Below are 20,258 nucleotides of genomic sequence, written 5' to 3'. Positions count from 1 at the left end.
TCCCCACTACATAATGCTTTGATAACGAATTACTGGACGACGCACTCGTTCTGATCTCCTTATCTCGGTTGTTTGTTCTTGTCTCTCTTCACCTTTGTTGTTTGCAGCAGCATCACAATCAGATTTCTCTACGGTGATTTTCGTTTCTCCTCCAACATCTACCGTTGTCTTTATGTTTGTCAAGCTTTCATTCATTGTTGCTAAGTTGTTCTCTTTACCTAGTTCTTCTTGAATCGCCGCCGCCGTCATTGCTGGTTGTTGCTCTAAGGAAACAGATAAAGGTTTATAAGTGTTATTACCTTCGACCAGTGTGGAACGAATCTGGTCAATATGCCTCCGGTAACAAGTTCCGTCAACATCCACTAAATAGTGCAGAAGTCCCTCGCGTTTAGATATTTTCCCAAACTTCCATTTAACCTCCTTGTTCTGGTAGTAGCGCACTTGCACCAGATCCCCAACTGTAAAACTTCGCTTGCATTCAAAACTCCTTTCCATCTCCCCCTCGTGTGGTGCTGCTGACTTTAGCAAATCAAGTCTCGTTCGGAAATTAAATTTCAACATAGATTCGGCTGGACTCTTCCCCGTTGTTGTCGATGGAGTTTTTCGATACTGTAAAAGTAGTCGGTGTAATTTCGTATGCAAATCTCCAGGGTCATTTACTGATGATCGTAGGCCATCCTTCAAGATTCGCACAAAACGTTCGGCTTGTCCATTCGTGGCGGGGTGTGCGGGAGAAGAGAGTTTGTGCTTAATACCATTTGATATTAAGAAATCGCTAAACTCTTTAGAAGTAAAGTTTGTGCCGTTATCTGACACGAGTGTATTCGGTAAACCAAACCTTGCAAAAACTTCCCTGAGTGCGCGAATTGTGAAAGAGCTAGTTATTCTCTTCATTGGAAAAACTTCCAACCATTTCGTCTTCGCATCAACGATAACCAAGAAGAAATGTTCCATGAATGGTCCAGCAAAATCGATATGTATGCGCTGCCAAGGTTGGGCAGGAATATCCCAAGGGTGGTTAGTAGCTTTGCTTGGTTCGGTAAGTACTTTCGCACAATCACGACAGCTTTTTACCATCTCCTCAATATCGCGATCTATACCCGGCCAGTAGCAATAACTCCTTGCCATAGCTTTCATTTTAGTGATCCCAATATGAGCTGTGTGCAGTTCCTGTAACACCTTCAGACGCAGTGTTGATGGAATCAGAATTCTTATTCCTCTGAAAATGCACCCATCTTGCAGCATTAGATCACTTTCCATACCACTGTATGGCGAGTTCTTGAGAGAACCCCCTGTTTGTAGTTGGATGAACAGTAAGGACAGTTCTTTATCCCTTTTCATCTCTTTTAAAATTTCGGTTTTCGTTACGGGTAAAACATCTTCCCAAAGCTGATAAACTTCTTTTGTTTGGTGTTCTGAAATTTCATTTTCTATCGGAAACCTGGAAAGATAATCAGCATTAGTGTGCTCTTTAGTATTTTTGTATCGAATATTGTATTTGAATCCCCTTAAAAATAGTGCGTAATGTAGTAAACGCTGAGCTGTAAGAAGTGGTAAATTTTTCTCAGGGCTGAATATTGAAGTTAAAGGTTTGTTGTCTGTAATGAGGGTGAAATCTCTCCCGTAGCAATAATCGAAGAATTTGTGTAATCCCCAAAATATGGCAGTTGCTTCTTTATCTAGTTGACTGTAATTAGTTTCGGCTTTTGACAGACTCCTTGAAGCGAAAGCGATAGGTTTTTCACCTTGGTTCGTTGAGTGCGATAGTATTGCCGAAAGTCCAACTGGTGAAGCATCAGTGGCAAGTATGAGTGGCAAATTTTCGTCAAATGGAACGAGAACATTCTCACTCACGATCTCCTTTTTTAAAACTTCGAACGCATGCTGGCACTCAGGAAGCCATTCAAATCGTTGGTCTTTTCTTAGAAGCTTGTATAATGGATGCAATTTGGTAGACAACTCCGGAATGAATTTGTGGTAGTAATTAACCATGCCAAGAAACTGCCGTAGCTGAGAAGAATCTTTCGGAGGCTTCATCTCAGAAATAGCATGTACCTTATCGGGTGTTTTGTGTAGGCCATTCTTGTCTATTTTATGTCCCAAATAAATTACACTTTTTTCAAACAGTCTGCACTTAGACCTATTTAAATGAAGATTGAACTTATGTAGTTTTTCAAGTAGGCAGTTGCATCTTTTAAGAGTCTCTTCTAAATTTCGTCCCATAACAATAATATCGTCGAAAAAACAAGCTGTTCCCTCGAGATCATTGATAATATGTTGATCCATAAAGCGTTGCCAAATGTTGGGTGCGGTTTTAACTCCAAACATCAGCCTATTCACTTTATATAGACCTTTTGTTGTGCTTATTGTCTGTAATAGAGCGCTCTCTTCCGTCATGCTAAGATGCAAGTAGGCTTTGTAAATGTCGAAAGTGCAGTAGTACTCACCGTACTTGAGTTTTTGATACAGTTCTTCGATTTTGGGAATAGGGTATTTATCGTTTACAATGAGTTTATTCAAAGTTACCTTAAAGTCTGCACATAAACGTATTGACTTGTCTGCTTTAATAACAGGCACGACAGGTGTTCCCCAATCTGAATGTTCGACTTTTTCAATGATACCATCATTTTCCAGTCGAGTGATTTCATCTTCAATGAGAGGTCGTATAGCATATGGAACCTGTCTTGGCTTTACAAATATAGGAGATGATCCTTCTCGTAGTTTAAGCATACCTTTCACATTGGGTATCGTTCCAATTTTTGATTGAAAAACTTCAGAGTGGTTTTCGAATATTTGTTTCTTTAAATTGACGATGTCTTTATTCTCTGTAAAGATATTTAGTGCATTAATTTGTAAAATGTTTAGTGCTTGAACCCATTCTCTTCCCAAAAGTGTACTATATGGCTCCTTTACAATGTAAAGATCGCACATAACCTTGCGCCCATTGTACCCTACTTGTACTTGAGATTTCCCATAAGCTGGAAATGTTGTATTGTTGTACGTTTTCAAAATAACTTTTGTAGGTGTAATTTTTGCTTTTGGCCAAAGTGATATAAATGTACCGTAATTCATGACCGATATTGCTGCACCTGTGTCGAACTCCATGGCCAGGTTTTTGTCGTTGACTTGTAAGGTTATGTAGTACTTACCCCCACGAGTTTCAACTTTTGATGCAGGGTTTTTATTGCTATTTGGGGCTAAATTAAGTACGTTTAATTCGTAAGGCTCGTCGTCACTCTGCTGTTTATCATCTTCTTCCTCAAAGTCTTCATAGACTTCAAGTAGATTAGTCTCTCTGGATTTCGATTTCATACACACTGAGATCACATGACCACTGCAGCGACACTTTTTACAAAAAAGATTTTCTGCACGACATTTGTTTGCAATGTGATCATGCTTTCCACACCTATAGCAAATCGTTTTTTTATCTTTTGGAGTAAACCTTTTACTAACATTCATTTTTGCGTTTGATCTCGTACTCTGTACAGACGAGTTTTTCGCATGCACTTGGTGAATATTTAGCATATTGCGGGTCTCTGCCCTTGAAGTCTCCATGGAGAGTGCGTATTCAAAAGCTTTATCCAAGGTCATTGTAGTCAATGTTTCCCTCAGAAGCCTTTCTTTAATGTCGGAATCTCTAAGCCCTCGAATGAATTGTGATCGAAGATGAGTTGAAAGTGTTGACTTTTTGCATGCCTCACATGTAAAATTGCAGTATGCGCTCAACTTTTTTAACTCAGCCATGTAATTGAATATCGACTCCCCCTCGTGTTGTAGTCTGAGCAAAAACTTATGCTGCTCAGTAATCTCATTTGGTTTTGGGCTGAGGTGATTTTTCAGGAGTACCACTAACTCATCGTAAGTTTTTGCGTCAGGCTCATCTGGGGCTGTTAAGTTTGAAAGAAGTTGGTAGTATTTGGCGCCAATGCAATTTATAAGTACTTGCCGTTTCTTTGTAGCATCTGTAAGACTTCGTAGTGCAAGATAATTTTCAAGTCTTTTAATGTAGTTGTTGAATGGTTCTTCATTTTCGTTATATTGTTCGAAATGTAAATTTGGTGAGTTGGGAGTAGTTTGCAAATTTTGTAAAGCATTTGTCAATGCTTGAATAATTTGCTGCGTGGTTTCAGTCATCGCAAAGATTTTCCTTAACCTCTATAATCCTCGTCGCCACTAATGTAACCTCAAAAAGGTATATGAATGAAAAGAAGAACCACACTGTATATTGACGTTTTCTAGAATGACTTTAATTTCCCATCTAAATATGACAATTCTTATATGAGGTTAGTTCACAATATATAAATGGAAATTTATAGTACAATTCACAATAGATATTAATATAATAATAATTCATAAATATGTAACAAGTGGCAATATTGCCTTGCAGCCATCAGAGATGCCGCCTCTGGAGTGCTAGGTTTCACCAAGCCACCACAGTGAAACCCCTGGTTTGACGACGAATACCGGCAAGCGCACGCAGCGAAACAGCAGGCATACAATACAGTGCTGCACAAAAGGACCAGAGCTGCTTGCGAGCTATACGAGCAGAAGAGGAGAGAGAAACACCGGCTTCTTAGATGGAAAAAAAGAGAGCATGAGAAGCGCGCGATCGAGGATATAGAGGGATGTCACAACAGGAATGAGGTAAGTAAATTTTACTAAAAGGTAAAAAGAACCTTCCAAGGGTACCAGCCACGCACCGAAGCCTGTAAAGACGATCAGTGGAACATCATAGTAGAACCTGCTTCTTTGGACTTAGAAGGCAATTCTATAAGACACTCATCATCCCGGTTCTCATTTATGGCGCTGAGGCCTGGACCCTGCCAAAGAAAGATGAGAGCGTTTTAGGATGCTTCGAGAGAAAAATTCTTCGGGTGATTTTTGGTCCCGTATGCATAGATGGAGAATGGATGAGAAGATATAACGACGAACTTTACGGGCTGTACAGCGACACTGACCTAGTTAGCAGAATTAAAGTCCAACGGCTTAGATGGCTAGGTCATGTAGAGCGAATGGACATCAGCGCTCCAGCCTGGAAGGTCTTCAAATCCAATCCCGAGTGACAGTGCAGTAAAGGAAGACCGCAACTCAGGCGGAGCACCCATGTGGGAGAGGACAACCAACTTGGCGTGCGAAACTGGTGACAGCTAGCTAGGGACCGAGCTGGCTGATGGAGACGATTGTTGGTTGAGACCCAGGTCCATCCCAGACTGTAGCGCCACCTTAAGTAAGTAAGGCATAGGCATTGATCGAACCTAAGACTTCTGACTTAACAGTCTAACCATCATGCCACGGGTACTTAAAGAATAAACTAAATATTTTAATCCAAATTCTACAGGAACTTGTTGTTAAATTCAAGACGTAAATGGAATATTTTTGCAATTTTATTATGGTTAGAAACGCAAAAGTAAAAACAAAAGACTCTTTTAATTTTGTATCTGCAAAACTATGATTTATTTAAACCAAAATCCATTTCCCTTAAATATAACGTCTATTTTGAATTTAATTATTTTAAATTGCTCAATAGAGGTTGCTCTATAAGTTATTTTCCATTTCCTGACAAAATTTAGCCAACTTATTTGGCAGAGTCTCCAAGTCTTCCATAATTCCAACTTCTTCCTTGATATTATGCAAATACAGCAAACGAAACTTCTTTATCATCGGATGGATAAATTTCTCATTGATCAATTCAGCAGATTGACATGTCGAGCATGGTAGCAGATCTTCCTCACTTACCGAATATTGTAACTTTGAATTTAGTGGTTTTTCAGGTCGTCTATAAGTTTTCGTAGCGTGGTTGTTAACATTTGTGATGGATTCATCGATATCTTTATGCAAACTTGCCTTCGATCCCACTAAATCATACAATTGTTTTCTGTTGGTAATTTGCTTTTTGATAGCGGTTTGCTTAGTGCTATCACTGCGATCACTGAGTCCCGGAAAAAATGTTTCGTCTGACTTAATGTCCTTAAAGTCAGTTTGTGACTTCTTATGTTGGGGGTATTCATCCTGGAAGTAGTTTTGTTTGCTTACACTCGGATTGTCTCTATAATCACCTCCACCTCCTCGATTTGCCTCCTGCTGAAGTTGTTGAAAGTCACGATAATGATTATTTTCCTGAATGTTATTGTAGCAACTTCGATGGTTCATTGTTTCTTCGATATATTTCATTTGGTCTCCATATCGCGGATCGAAATTCTGTTTTCTGTTTTCGATATATCTTTGTTGTTGAATCTTTGATTGATGGCCATCTTGCATATAACCCGAGGATTCAGTTGGTTTGACAACTGTGCGTAAGAAGTCATTTCGTCTTTCACTCATTTAAAGAAAAATATTTTTAACAAAATTTGTAGATGTGTAAATACTAAATAAATTGTGTTCGAAATATAAAAATTGTGTGTTAATTGTTTCGTTTGACAAAATACTTAATAAAATATTTAAGAATAGAATACATTTATATCGAAGCAAGTAGTATTTTTTGTTTGTAATTTTTCTGAGGGTACAGTGAGCGTACTATTGATGCCTATAAAGTAATGGAGAAATCAATAAGGAATTCTCTATTTTGGTATTGATTCTGGTATTTAGTTATTTATTCAGCTTAATACAAGCTATAACTTAACTTAACTTAACACTAAGTTAGTTGTTGGTTCTTGCTATCAGTTTTCAACAATAATTCACGTGTTTCGTTTAAAAGCTCTTTAATGTAAAAGAACTAAACATTTATGTTGTATTAGACTTAAAATTAAAAGGGTCGAGGAGTGTGGGCTCAAAAAGGGAAAAAGTAAAGGGTATCTTTCAGATGGAATTTGGAAATGTGAAAATCGAAGACTAGCTTAGCAGCGTTGCAGTGACGAGGAATTCTGTACATTATTGATTCAAAGTGCCCGTAATTAGCGCGGTGATGAGGGGTATAGAAAAGGGAGACAGATCATAGATTTCGAGGGTAAGTGGTAAGATGAAGGGTAAGTTCGGGCATTATGGCGCATGGGGCATTATGGCGCACCTCGCAAATATCATACTTCTAAAATTCTAATCAAAATAAAAACAATGCAAAAACTTCAGTCTCTGCTGAACACGTGCCCTGTAAACATCGTTAGTCGATACGACGTATTTCGCTGGACAAAAAAAAAAAAGAATATACAAAAAATTTACAGTTTGCTCGTGTTTTTATTATTTTGCATTGTGTTTGGATTCGTTTTTCTCGGTAAGTATATAACGCAGATGTTCGGTGTGAAGGGTGTAATGCAGAATACAGTTTCAGTTTTGTTGTGTAGCGGGAAATTTTTGAAACGAAAAAAAAACTTAGTTTTTTTTGTAATGTGTTGTGAATTAGTGTTTTTTGTGTAATATGGCGCAGATACTATGAAGTTTTCATGTAAATTATAGTTTCATACGTATGTCTCTTCGTCTCTTCTCGTTTTTTGCATCTTATGTTATGCTATGCATATTATAGGGATAATTCCGTTGTAAAATAGTATTTTAACTGTAAGTTATTTATAATTATTTCAGAAATGCTAAATATACGCACAACAAATAAAGGTCAATAAATGCTGCTGCCGAGCATTACAAAGTTCCGGCATCTATCATTAGAAGAAGGCTTAAGACTAAAGACTACAAGAAGCATGCCTTAGGTCCAGCCTTAATGCAGAAAACGAAGGAAAAATTGTACAACACATTGTGAAATTGCAAGCGCATGGATTTTCTCCGAATAGAAGAGAGATGTGCCGTATGGCCCTTGAATTAGAAAAGAAGTACAATCAAATCACAGTTTCACGGATGGCTTTTGCTGTTTCTAAAACGCCATCCTGAGCTTTCTATACGCAAATCTGAAGGGGTTTCTAAGGCTCGCGCAAATGGTATGTCCATAGAAGATGTTTCAAGGTATTTTCGTTTGTTGGAAGACGTTTTACAGCAAAATAATTTATTTGACCAACCTTCCAACATATTCAACATGGACGAAACTGGTTGTCAAGTGAATAACAAACCCGAGTATGTCATTGCTGAAAAAGGTTCAAAAAATGTCGCTGTGGTGACGTCAGCCGAAAGAGGAGAAACGGTAACAGTAGTAGCCTGTTGCAATGCGGAGGGTAGTTTTCTTCCTCCAGCTTGTATTTTTAAAGGAAAAAGAAAGAAGGTTGAATGGGCACAGGGAATGCCACCTGGATCAGTAGTTTATATGGGAGAAAAATCAGGTTATATAAACAAAGAAATCTTTTCATGGTTAAAAGAACATTTCATTCCAAGAAAGCCTAGTGGCAAAGTTCTTCTCATACTTGACGGTCACTCATCTCACACCAACTTGGAAATGCATGAATATGCCACACAAAACGACATAATCCTATTTTGTCTTCCACCTCACACAACTCAATTTCTTCAACCTTTGGACCGATCGTTTTTTAAACCATTTAAGACATATTTTTTTGTAGCATGCAATTTGTTCATAAGAACTGATCCCGATAAAAAAATTAACATACTTCAGTTTGGAAAGTTACTGTCCAGTGCTTGGGTTAAAGCCGCCATACCCAAGAATGGAATTTCGGGATTTAGTTCCACAGGTATTTATCCTTTCAATCAAGAAATAATACCGGATTACGCATTCATTGACCATCAAAATGAGGAAACCGTTCCAATGCCTCCCGCAACTCCACCTCCCATTGAAGTTCCTCCGACTACAAGTACAACTGAGGAAGCTGCTAGCGATATAACGCCTGGAAAAATGCTGAACTTAATTTCTCCCGTCCCATCTTGTTCTAGTCAGATGAAAAATATTACAAGAAAGCAAAAGGCCAGGGTGTTAACTTCGTTGGGTAAGGAATCAATACAAAAACAACTGAAGACTAAGCTTCCAAGGCCAAAAAAAATAAAGGTAAAGCGGCAATCATCAACGTCATCCAACGAACAAAATCTTGAGATCCAGCTAGCCGACGAGTCGAATGGGCCCGAAGATTTCGGGGAAGATATTTGTGCTGGATGTGGTTAAGATTACACCACTACAATCAAAAAGGACGAGTGGATGCAGTGTGTCCTTTGTGGACAGTGGTCTCACGGGATTTAAGAACACCTGTGATGGATGTGGGCGTTTAAATCAAAAATGAAATCTCCCCGCCATATTGCCCTCAGGGGTGCGCCATATTGCCCGCAGGTAGGGCAATATGGTTTTTTTTTAAACTATTTTTAAAATAATTTATTTGTTGTTAATGAAGTTGAATTATTATTTTTATTTGATTTATTTATGTTACTGTTTTCTCTTATTTAATAAAAAAAATACTGAATTATAAAATGTTGTTCGTTTTAAAGTTATTTTAGATTAACGTTAGGTGTGCCATAATGCCCGAACTTACCCAATATCACTCAGTAGTGCCAGGGAATCTACTATAGTGCCCATTAACAATTGGTGAACAAATAATATATCTGCGTTTTTTCGTCTTATATATACTTACTTACTTAGGTCCTCAGACCTGTTAAGTCCGTTGAGAACCCTAAGAGGCATAGGGTTTACTACACCTAAGCGCCATCGTGTACGGTTTTCGGAGATGTGTTTCAGCTCCCGCCAACTCTTGCCTAGTGACGCTGACTCCACCTTGACTTTCCTGCATCATGTGCTTCTCGGTTCAGCAGCTCTTCTTCCATCTTGTGTGAGCTGATTCCACTGCATTGCTTGGCCTGCAATGCAGTCATTAGTTTTTCGAAGCGTATGTCCAATCCATTGCTACTTACGTCTTCGTATTATAGACATAGGTTACTGACCTGTCCTTCTATCCTTAGGATGTTACGAAGACATCTATTCACGAATTTTTGCAACTTTATTTTTATGGTTTAAGTAATTTTCCAAGTGCTGCACCCATAAAGAAGCACAGATTCGACATTTGTGTGAAACAGTCGTTTGTTCTTAAGCTAATAGAGTTATTCCTCCAAATTTTTGACAGCATACCGAACGCCGGCAAATGACATCTTGTTCGGTTCCACCTTCGATGGAAACGATACTTCCAAGGTATTGAAAGCTCTCCACTTTTTTCCACCGTTTGCGAGAAAATATTTATTTGAGAGGATTGTCGGGTTCCGAGGCTGACCATTTTTGTTTTGTCGAAATAAATTTTTAGCCCCACAACTTCTGCTTTTCCCTCCACACTTGTTTTCATTTGATGGAGATCCATGATTCTATGAGAGAGTAAGCAAACATCGTCCGCGTAATCCAAGTGCTTTAAATACGATGTCAAAGTCCATTGGATCCCTCCGCTATCTGACAGAGTTGAGCGCAGTACATCGATTATCACAAAAAAAAACAATATTGGCGACAGAATACAACCCTGTCTGACTCCGCTTCGGATTTCAAAACCATCTGGCAGCCTACCATCGTGCACAACGTGACACTTGGATCCATCATATGTTGCTTTAATAATAGCAATTAGTTTTTCTGGGATGCCCCTCCTCCGCAAGGATAACCAGATATACTCCCTGTTAACGCTATCAAAGGCTTTCTCGAAGTCGATGAACAGCAGGAGTAGTAGTGATCATCGATATTCAACGCACTGTTCAATAATGATCCGCAGGGTGTGATAATTTCCTTCTTCCACTCATGGGGGAAGCTTTCGGTGGTCCAGTCTCCTTTTATGAGCGGATGAAGCAGTTCGCTTGATGAAGTTGGCGGTGTGCTTGTAAAAGCTCTGCGGGAATTCCATCAAGTCCTACCGTTTTGTTGTTCTTAGGGGCTTTGATTGCCGCAACGATCTCATCTTTACTGGGAGGTGCGGAAGGTATCGGCTGCGCGTTGTTTGCAAACACTTGGTTTAAAACCGAGGAAAAGTGTTCTTTCCACCTTCTGACTTGACTCATCTACCGAACTTATCACAGTACCGTCTACTTCTTTCACTAGATGTTTCTTTGAGCTGTGTGAACTGGTCACCTCTTTGGTTATTCTGTGGACCGTTTACAGATCTGTTCGAAGCATTTTCTGCTTCTTGCAGCAATGCGTTGATGTAGTTACGCTTGTCACGGTGCACACTGCGCTCAACCTTTTTCTTTTTCATGCGATACGAGGACTCCAGGTCGATTCTTTCTTCCCCTTGTGCAGCAGTTATTAACTGTTTGCGTTCGTTGATCTGTGCGCTAAGTGTGACGGATTATACTCTTTTCTGAAATTTAGCTTTGATAAGCCTTTCCCCAAAGGGCCAACCATCGCACTTCGCTTAGTCCACAGATATCTATCCTGTACCGCATAAATTCTCTCTCTAATTGGAGGAATCTGGCATTTTGCGGACCTGCACTTCCTGCGTCCTCACATTCCAGAAACCAATCTTCGTCCGGGTACATAGCCAAAAATCGTCAACGAGTTATACTAACTGGTTATAGTTTAACTTAATTACTAGCGTCATTTTTGAGCGTACATCAGGAACACTATAAACGATTCTGAAATGTTAATTTTCTTCGCAAGGATATTCAAAGCATATGCGAACTCATTTGAGTTTTAACTTCATTTTTATTTATTGTTTTTAACCTTCTCTCCGTTTCTAATATTCAATATTTCATAATCTACCCTTGCAATGACCTTTTCTTGCATCAGAAACACACACACCACATTTTCCTATTCAAAAAAAGGAAAATTCTTTTATTTTTCTCCATTCATTCCGATAACTGCAATCCTCACATACAAAGTCAACGAAGTAGTTAAACAAGAAACTTAATCTAAACTCTTAAAAAGTTAAGTAATTTCAAGTTAGTAAAGTTTTGCATTTAAATTAGTTGACTTTTGTCACAAAAATAGGTCACTACTGGCTCCGTTTGCACATTCAAAGTTTCTTATTCATTAAAACTATAGGTGCACTGCATATGTACGAGCAAATGAGTGAATGTAACCTATGTATTTAAAATTAAATACACTTTAAGTTGTTGAAGATTTTTTTCAAAATCAACTTTCTTCAAAAAGCGGGTACTTTATCAAAATAAAATAGTAAAACCAAAAAACACTCTCATGTCTGTAAATTTAATTTACTCAGGCGGGGATAATATCCTTTGGGACATCACGCGTTTTCCAAAATGAAAACAAAAATAACAACACCCACAAATGTAGCTCCATATCATAAAAGCCTCTAAATGTAAAATAATATATAAAAAAGAGATTTAAGTCCAGACAAAATAAAAGAGAAATAAAATAAAATGAAAATAACGTAATGAAACGGCCAAAGGATATTGAACTAAAAAAAAGTACATATCCCGTTTGTGGTGCAGCATGTGCGGTGTGGCATGCGTATGTGTCAAACAAAATCCGCCGGAAGGAGCGGATGCATCGCAAAAGTATGATGTCCTCACTTTAAATGAAAAAAACAACCCAACCCGCATTTTATCGCTCATGTCAAGCCAATGCCAATTCACCTATAGGCTGTGTGGCTGATTAACTTTCGGGGGGTACATCATTTCAATTCGCCTTAAATGAATTGTGGACTGCGAAGCGCATGTTCAAGCTTAAGTTCCACAAAAAAATTCTTTTTTTTATCCTGTCTTTGTATACTTGGGGAAAATGGTGAATTTGTTGAAGCTTTTCATAGTTTAAAGGAAGATTTGTTTTCCGGAAGGACATTCGAAAAGATGAATTACAAGGGCCTCACGTTTTTGAACAAAAGTTTGGCGATTGTCGAAGTAAGAAAGAGTTAATGCGGAATCAAAATTTGTACATCCATAAAAATGTTCGTCACCTTATTTTTGATACAGACGCTCTAGCCTATACGTGTTTTATTATTTTAAATTTTTGATTCCGCAAGAATTTCTTCATGAAATTCAACTTTCAACTATGCTTCCTCTGTATAGTGACGTGGATTCCAGCAGAGAAATAGTTACGAACGTATTTATTTGTGAATTGAGATCTATCAAACTTAAGGATAACTCATGGTTTCATTCGAAATGTAGGGACTTTATTAGGACCATAGATTTATTCCGGATTCACAAAGCCAACTGCTCTCAGTAAAACAGGAATATGTTTAAACAAGTTGGAAAGGCCTTCAACTGACATATTGGTAACAGTTAAAAATTCTTTTAATTTATACAGATTGTACGTAAAACTTAATACTTCGTTATTTTCGGTTTCTATTCTCGTTTCTTATAACACTCTTTTTCTGAGCCTGAGTGATAAAAGCTGCCAATCAATGTACCTCTAATGTACTTGATACCGTAAACGACTCTATGGGGTGAAGCTTCTTTTACACCCGTAAAGTTGCTAGAGTATTGAAAGATCTCGTCATCTCGACATTTACAAATCAGCTGAGTGTAATAGCATCCTCGCTATTGTTCTGAAGAGGTGTTCTTTAACGCTGGAGAAACCATTGCGTAAGCTTTTCCATATCGGTCCTTCTCTTCATGTCACTTTATCAGTGAATAGAAAACAGCATTCGTCTGTCCCTAATAAAAAAACGAATTTTTCTCCCACTCTAACTGTTGAGTTAAGCATCAAGCTTTTTTACCGAATTAAATTAACGTTTGTATCGCTCAACTTAAAGAGTATTAGGTGGGTTCAATCGATATCCACAAAATAAAGGCTGTGGTGTGCCCCAGGGTTTCGTTTTGTATTCGACATTGTACCTTATTTTAGAAATGATCTTTTGTCTGAAACGATTAATCAACTTAATTGCTTCACTGATGGCAGCATTGTTTTCATATTGTTTTTAAGACTTTTATCCTTGTCCTTTAGGTGTGGACTTCCAATGGCAGCGTATAATAAGATCATTAAATTGTGAGCTTCACAGCATTGTCCTATGGGGAATCAAAAACCGTGTAGAATTTAACTCTTCAAAAACTCTATGCAAAAGCGTAACCTTCCTCCAATGCCACTAGCCATGAGTATAGTATTTGCTTGGGAGAGACTGAAGAGCTTGTAATTCTAGCTATTAGAAAAATTGTCTTTGGGAAATCAAAAATGATAGAAATTTAGCCATGATCACTTCATTCTGCTTTATCAGGCCAAGCGTAAAGATTAATTCAAAGTGCATCGCTAAAATAGGACGATAATAATTGTATGGCTTCTGCTGATACACTGAATTTTTGAAGTTACTTATTAAAAAGTACAATATGGTCAAGCATGTCGAATGCCGTAAAAAAATCTAAATGGACTAGAAACTATACATTTATTAACTTCAAGTTTAACCCTTAGCTCTTCTATAGCCTTTATTCAATAATAAGAGTCCCATTAAAGTCACTTTTACTTCTCTAATAAGTTGGTAAAATGTCATCTGATTAACAGTTCTATTTCGGTTGTAAGCACTACCCCGAAGAAGATTGCCTATAGTATTTTAAACATTTTAAAATAAATACTTACAAGAAGCCCCAGAAGGCAAGAACCACCGCAAATTGCACGTCATTACCCGCCTTAAAATAGATCGCGACAAGTCCACCACGCCCGGATCTATCTGACCGAAATAGATTATATCCATTAAGACAGTTTAAATCATCTATTACATCTACGATTTCCAAATCCTTTAAGTTTTGGCATACAATTTCGTGCCTTCCAATTGATTCCAAAAAATTTGTAAACTTTGTTTACAATATAACATCCCTGCTGCCTCTTACTCACCAAATATTTGGGAATGTTTAAATTTTACTTCATTTTGTATAAAATATTTCGTAACATTTATAAAATAAAAAAAGAGGCTGTAATGCGACCCACACTGATAACTTCGCATCCCGTCTGTCGATTTGTCTTGCTTAAAAGTTTGTCTATATGTACTCGTATCAATTTTTACCAAATTTGCGTACTATTTTATGTAGATTTAATTTTTTATGAAAAAACGGACTGTTGGATTTTTACATAAAAATTACTGAATATCGAAAACAATATTTTATTATAAAATAAGTTTGAAGCCAATAATTCAAATTTTTGAAAAGATATTTGAGTCGAAAATCAATTTTGACCGACTTTTATAATTTTTTTTTAGGTTTTTATATTTTGTAAGAAACTGTCAGTTTGATTTTTCTCAAAATTTGTACTAATGTTGAAAACAATATTTCTTAAAAGTAAAAATTAGTCAGAAGCTATAATAAAAAATGTTTGAGTCGAAAATCATTTTTTACTAACTTTCGTTAATTTTTTTTTTTCGGTTTTCAATTTTTTGTAAAAATGTTACTGAATGTTGACAACAATATTTTTTGAAAGATAAAAGTGAATTAAAGTCAATATCTCAAAGTTTTAAAAACATATTTGAGTAGAAAATCAATTTTTACCAACTTTTATTCATTTTTTTTTTTAGGATTTTATTTTTTGTAAAAAAAATGTCAATTCGATTTTTCTCAAGATTTTCAAAATGTAAAAACAATATTTATTATAAGTTAAAATTAGTTTGAAGCCTAAATTTCAAGTTTTTGAAAAGATATTTGAGTCGATATTCAATTTTTACTAACTTTGAGTAATTTTTTTTTTTAGATTTTTATTTTTTATAAAAAAAACTGTCAATTCGATTTTTCTCAAAATTGTATGAGATTTAAAAAACATTATTCTTCGTTGCACAAAATTGTTTTGGAGATGAAATCATATTTTAGTCGTAAAGTTTTGGAGGTGACAAATTTTTTTTTCAGTTTATTTGATTTATAAAAAAAAACCGTTAAATGGATTTTTTCAAAAAATATACTTGTTTGATATCACGTTACAATAAAATTTAATTCAAGTCTCTAGCGTTTTTGAGTCGTAAGATATTTAGGGTTAACCAAAATTTTCACCTTTTTTTCGAACTACTATGTTAAAAAAACCACCCACGCAATTTTCTTGAGAGCCCTTTCTGCATCTTTCTGCCTTATTATCTGTATAACAAAAATTATTTGAAGTTGATATCTCTTCTGGTTCATGAGCTATGGAGGACGAAAAAAACGTCGCGAACGTACGAATGTACGAACACACACACACACAGACATCTCTCTAAAAATCTTTTATTTCGACTCTTGAAACGTCGAGAAATGTCAAAACTTTCAATTTGACAAATCGGACTCATTACAATAACTTTCTATGGGAAGTTAAAAATTAGGTGGCGCAATAGTCCGTTGAGAACTAGGGCTTAGTGACTTACAACTTTCAACCATTCATGCATGCGAGTAATATTGTGAGGTATAGAAGGAACCTACAGTTTTAAGTCGAATCCTTATTTAAGAAAGCAGGAATTACTCTTGGAGGATTTGTCAATTCCTCGCCAGAGGCAGTACCAGTGAAAAAACTTAGATGGCACTGGCAGGAATTGAACCCCAGACCTCTGGCATGACAGTCAAACACACTAACCATCACTCCACAGCTATTACTGTTAACGATTTGGTAAAATTAAAATCACAGAATGGCTGCTTTGCTAATCTGCTAATCTATTTGGCATCTGTACAATTATTATTCTTATAAGAGCAAAAGATGGAATTTTCTAATCAACAGTTGAGAATTCCAATTAATAGGTCCTTTTAAGCGTGTTTGCTTTGTTTATATTCATGAACTGTCACTTTTTAGACATGTTTGGATTATCGTTTCTTAAAAAAAGGCGATTAGGAATTTAAAAGTTAGCAAAACAAAAATAGAATTTAAACATTTTGGACTCCGTTATTAAATTGCTAAATATTTTGCAAACTGCTAACAAGTAAATTGTCAAATATTTTGATTAAGTAACCAATGACGCTATCCGTAGAACACATTTTTTTTGAAGATGATATCTCTTCTCTTTTCAAAATTTTAAATTTTCGAAATCCAACCGATTACAATAACTTTTTGAACTTTGAGAAGTTAATAAAAGTTTTAAAAATAATAGTGCTATTGACATTTTATTTACTTCATGTTTCCAGAGTATTAATGTAACATCGGTTCTTCATTTTTCCCTCAAAAAATTAGAAGGTTAAAGAGGTCATATTTCCGAAACGGGTCCCACAGATATGTTATAACACGATTCCGCTCTAAGGAAAAACTGTAAATCGATTATCGTATGTCTTCAATTTCTGAGTCCATTCAAACAATCAGAGATCCTAGTTTTAATTAATTTTTAAATATTCTGTTACTAAAACATGTGTTTCGTGTATTTAATAATTATTTTTATTTCAAGAACAATTAAATGTTATTTGTACTTAAAACTAATAATCTTTTAGATGTTTATAAGGATGTTAATAGAGGGGGATTAAAAACAGAACCTAATGGTTCTCTGATATAAAATCCTCAAATACCAAACTTTGAATAATTTCTGAAAATCATTTATGTTTTTATTCTGTATCTTACATATTTTTAACAAATTAATTAAATTATTTATTACATTTCCAAGCACTTGCACTGCACTTGTTTGAATCAAAAAATAAAAGAAACTTTTTAAGAAAAAAAGTGCTTAACTTTTCAAATAACATTTTGCAACATCGAACTCATTAGTCTTATTTCTTTGTGTTTCAAGTTAAATCATAGTAAAATCAAGTACAAATAATACAAAAAGGATGATTTTTCATTAAATCTTCTTTCCATCCATCATCGTTTGTTAAAAGCTTCTATTTTTGTATTTTTCAATTGTCTCATTATAGCATTCTTGAAAAAGGTTAATTATACCTACCTAAGCAAGAGTACCAATTATATGTCGTACTAACCTATACCTACCTTTGTTTTTCCTATATAAGTTTATTGCTGATGGATCATATAAGTCAAAGGCATCACCATCATCAACAAGTCATTAGACAGTAGGAGTAGAGGTACATATACCTTTACCAACCGACCAGAGGTACATCGACTCCATTTCCTGTAGAGTCCTTATTTGTGAAGGTATAGTAGTAGTTTCTGAAGGAGTTAAACAATCGATTTTATATCGATAATAGAGTTGGAGAAAGAAAAAAACAAGGTTTTAATTAAAGATAACTATAGACTCTACTCCTACTTCGTTCGGCTCGAACATAATAAACTTCAGGAAATTTCAATTGATTTATTCTAAAAATAGAACGAAAGAAAATAATTGTTGCATCTCTACTTTTGTTTCATAGTTATCTATTCAAAATTCAAACTTCAAAAAATCATCCAATCAATGTCCCTCTTGAACTATTTATTATTCCTCGCTAAAACATAATTGATTTCTTGATTGGAAGAATAATTATTATTATTCCATTTGATATGCAAAATCTCTGAGAAGAAACAAAATAAACAAATTTAATTGACAAGGCAATGGTCAATCATATTTAAGGTTAAATTGTCACTAAATCATAATCATATTCCCAAAATCTCTTTTGCACTCGGACTAATTATCTCGTCAGACTTTGACAAATTGGCAATTTCTCGGAGCCATTTGTGCAAATAGAAAAAAAAAATATAAAATAAAAAAGACTCCTTGTGCGAGTCCTTTTTTAGAGATTTCAAATGAATGCATAATTGGAACAAAGAGCTTCCGCAAAGAGAAAATAAAAATACTACTAGATACCTATGTACTTCAAGTTTAAAGGAAAAACAAAAAAAAAGGTTTTTATTGTCCTTTGCAGAGAAAACTTTTACCGACGGCGGCGGCGACCTCCGAACTCATTAAGGATGCTACACATACACAGCATAAGTTCATATTCCTTTAGTTTTATTTTTGTACGTATGTAGGTGAATGGGTTTTGTCTGCTTCCTGTGTCATACAACGAGGCCATTGGAGGAAAAAAAAGTAAACACCTTAAATACTATAGAATCATACGATTCCGGGGAAAGAATTAACTGGCGCAATGACAATGTGTTCGGTTATGGCTTTAATGTTCCGATAAGTGGCTATCCGCTAAAAGGTACCTAGATACTTTTTAGCACTATATTCGCGGATTATTATGCTTTTATAAGGATTTCACATAATGAGACCGATGTTATAGAAACTTATGGGTAATAAGGGATTTCATTTCTATGCTTTTGTTAGAACATGCGTTTTTAAATAGTTGCTTTATTTTATTTGGTAAGAGGTATGCTGGATTCATATAGTCGTAAAAAATCATAGCCAAGTTCTGTCACTTCTACCTATTTACAATTATAACAATCCCAGCCAGAACCAATAACGCTAAGCTCTACGCATTTGCTAGACTTACTTAAAATATTCGATGATATGTATCTCACTTAAATTCAGCTTCGTAGCCAAAAGAGTTTCTGAAATTCAGTACTTCAAAAATCGCAAAAAACCGTAACTGACTGATAGATCATCAAAATAATGAAGATTTTCCTGATATTCGAGAATCTTGAAATTTCACACAAGGGCAGGCCTTGTGGTGAAACGAAAGGCAATGTTCAAAAATTGATTACGACTTGTGACATATAGGAACTATATGGCAAGTTATACATTCGTATCAAAGTTTGAACTCGAGATTTAAATCAAACATGACATTACGATGTTAAAGATGTCGAAAAAAGTGGGTCCCTAGATCCAATCTGTCTGTCTTCGCCTCTATAGCCCAATCATTGGGTTAATTGACTTCAAATTTTGAAATTAAGGTTTTGAGCCGATTCATGGAAGGCTTTTTTTTCATTTTCTTTTTAAGACTAAAAATAGCTGTTGTCCCCATACAAATTGTTTGGCCAAAAATCGAAAGTTCGAATTTTCTCAACAATTAGATTAAAACTACACCTTAAAGTGTTGTAGAATATTAAAATTAAGAGTCAATGTTGGTACAAAAATTAAGCCCTCATAACAAAATATGAGTTAACATTAACCCTTCTTCATAATTACAAGGCCAACAATCTAAAATATGTGAGGTCAAAGTTGCGTGCTATCCGCCTAATTTTGTTTGTAGTTGGTAGCGTTTATATGAACAAATTCAAAATCCTGTAGAATAATTAAATTCAACGGAGAGGTTAATTAAATAATAGCCAAAGAAAATGCTATTTTAGAATACAATATATAAGGAAGGAAGACTTTGATTTTAGAAAACACGTGTGGGGAAAAATCAGAGTGAGCCATGCGAACTTCAGATTTTTAAGAAAATTGATTGATTCTATAAAAAATAATTTATTATTAATCTTAGATAATGTTCTTAGAGAAATCTAATCGGAATTGTTTTTATAACAATTAAAAACTATGTCGTGGCTTTTGTCTATTTAGATCTATGTATATGGTTCAATTTGGGCCACAAGAAATTAGTTATCATCGTTTTGTAGCGCTCGCTGTTGACGCACCTCAACAACTTCATTTTCAAAAAAGGATACGTACCAATTACGCCGCCGACCCAAAATCCACACAAAACTGTGACTTTTTGAGGATGCATTATCACCTGTTGAACCTCTCATGGGTTGGTGTCATCCCATATACGCCAACTTTGCTTGTTAACACAGCCATTCGTCC

At 35.8% G+C, this 20,258-nt stretch overlaps 2 protein-coding genes across 2 annotated transcripts; both read right to left on the bottom strand.

The window, feature by feature from the left end:
* Positions 1-6: 6 nt before the first annotated feature.
* Positions 7-4,134, bottom strand: LOC129950691 (uncharacterized protein K02A2.6-like). Its single transcript, XM_056062614.1, has one exon. It carries the CDS (start codon positions 4,132-4,134, stop codon positions 7-9), a length of 4,128 nt encoding a protein of 1,375 aa, XP_055918589.1.
* Positions 4,135-5,430: 1,296 nt separating this feature from the next.
* LOC129951875 (uncharacterized) lies at positions 5,431-6,437 on the bottom strand. The gene has a single exon (XM_056064224.1). The coding sequence runs from the start codon at positions 6,319-6,321 to the stop codon at positions 5,536-5,538; it is 786 nt and encodes a 261-aa protein (XP_055920199.1). The 5' UTR covers positions 6,322-6,437; the 3' UTR covers positions 5,431-5,535.
* Between the last annotated feature and the right edge of the window lie 13,821 nt (positions 6,438-20,258).

The sequence above is a fragment of the Eupeodes corollae genome, chromosome 3, assembly GCF_945859685.1.
Source record: "Eupeodes corollae chromosome 3, idEupCoro1.1, whole genome shotgun sequence".
Taxonomy (NCBI): Eukaryota; Metazoa; Arthropoda; class Insecta; order Diptera; family Syrphidae; genus Eupeodes; species Eupeodes corollae.
The sequence above is the reverse complement of the archived record's forward strand: the minus strand, read 5'-3'. Positions and strand labels throughout refer to the sequence as shown.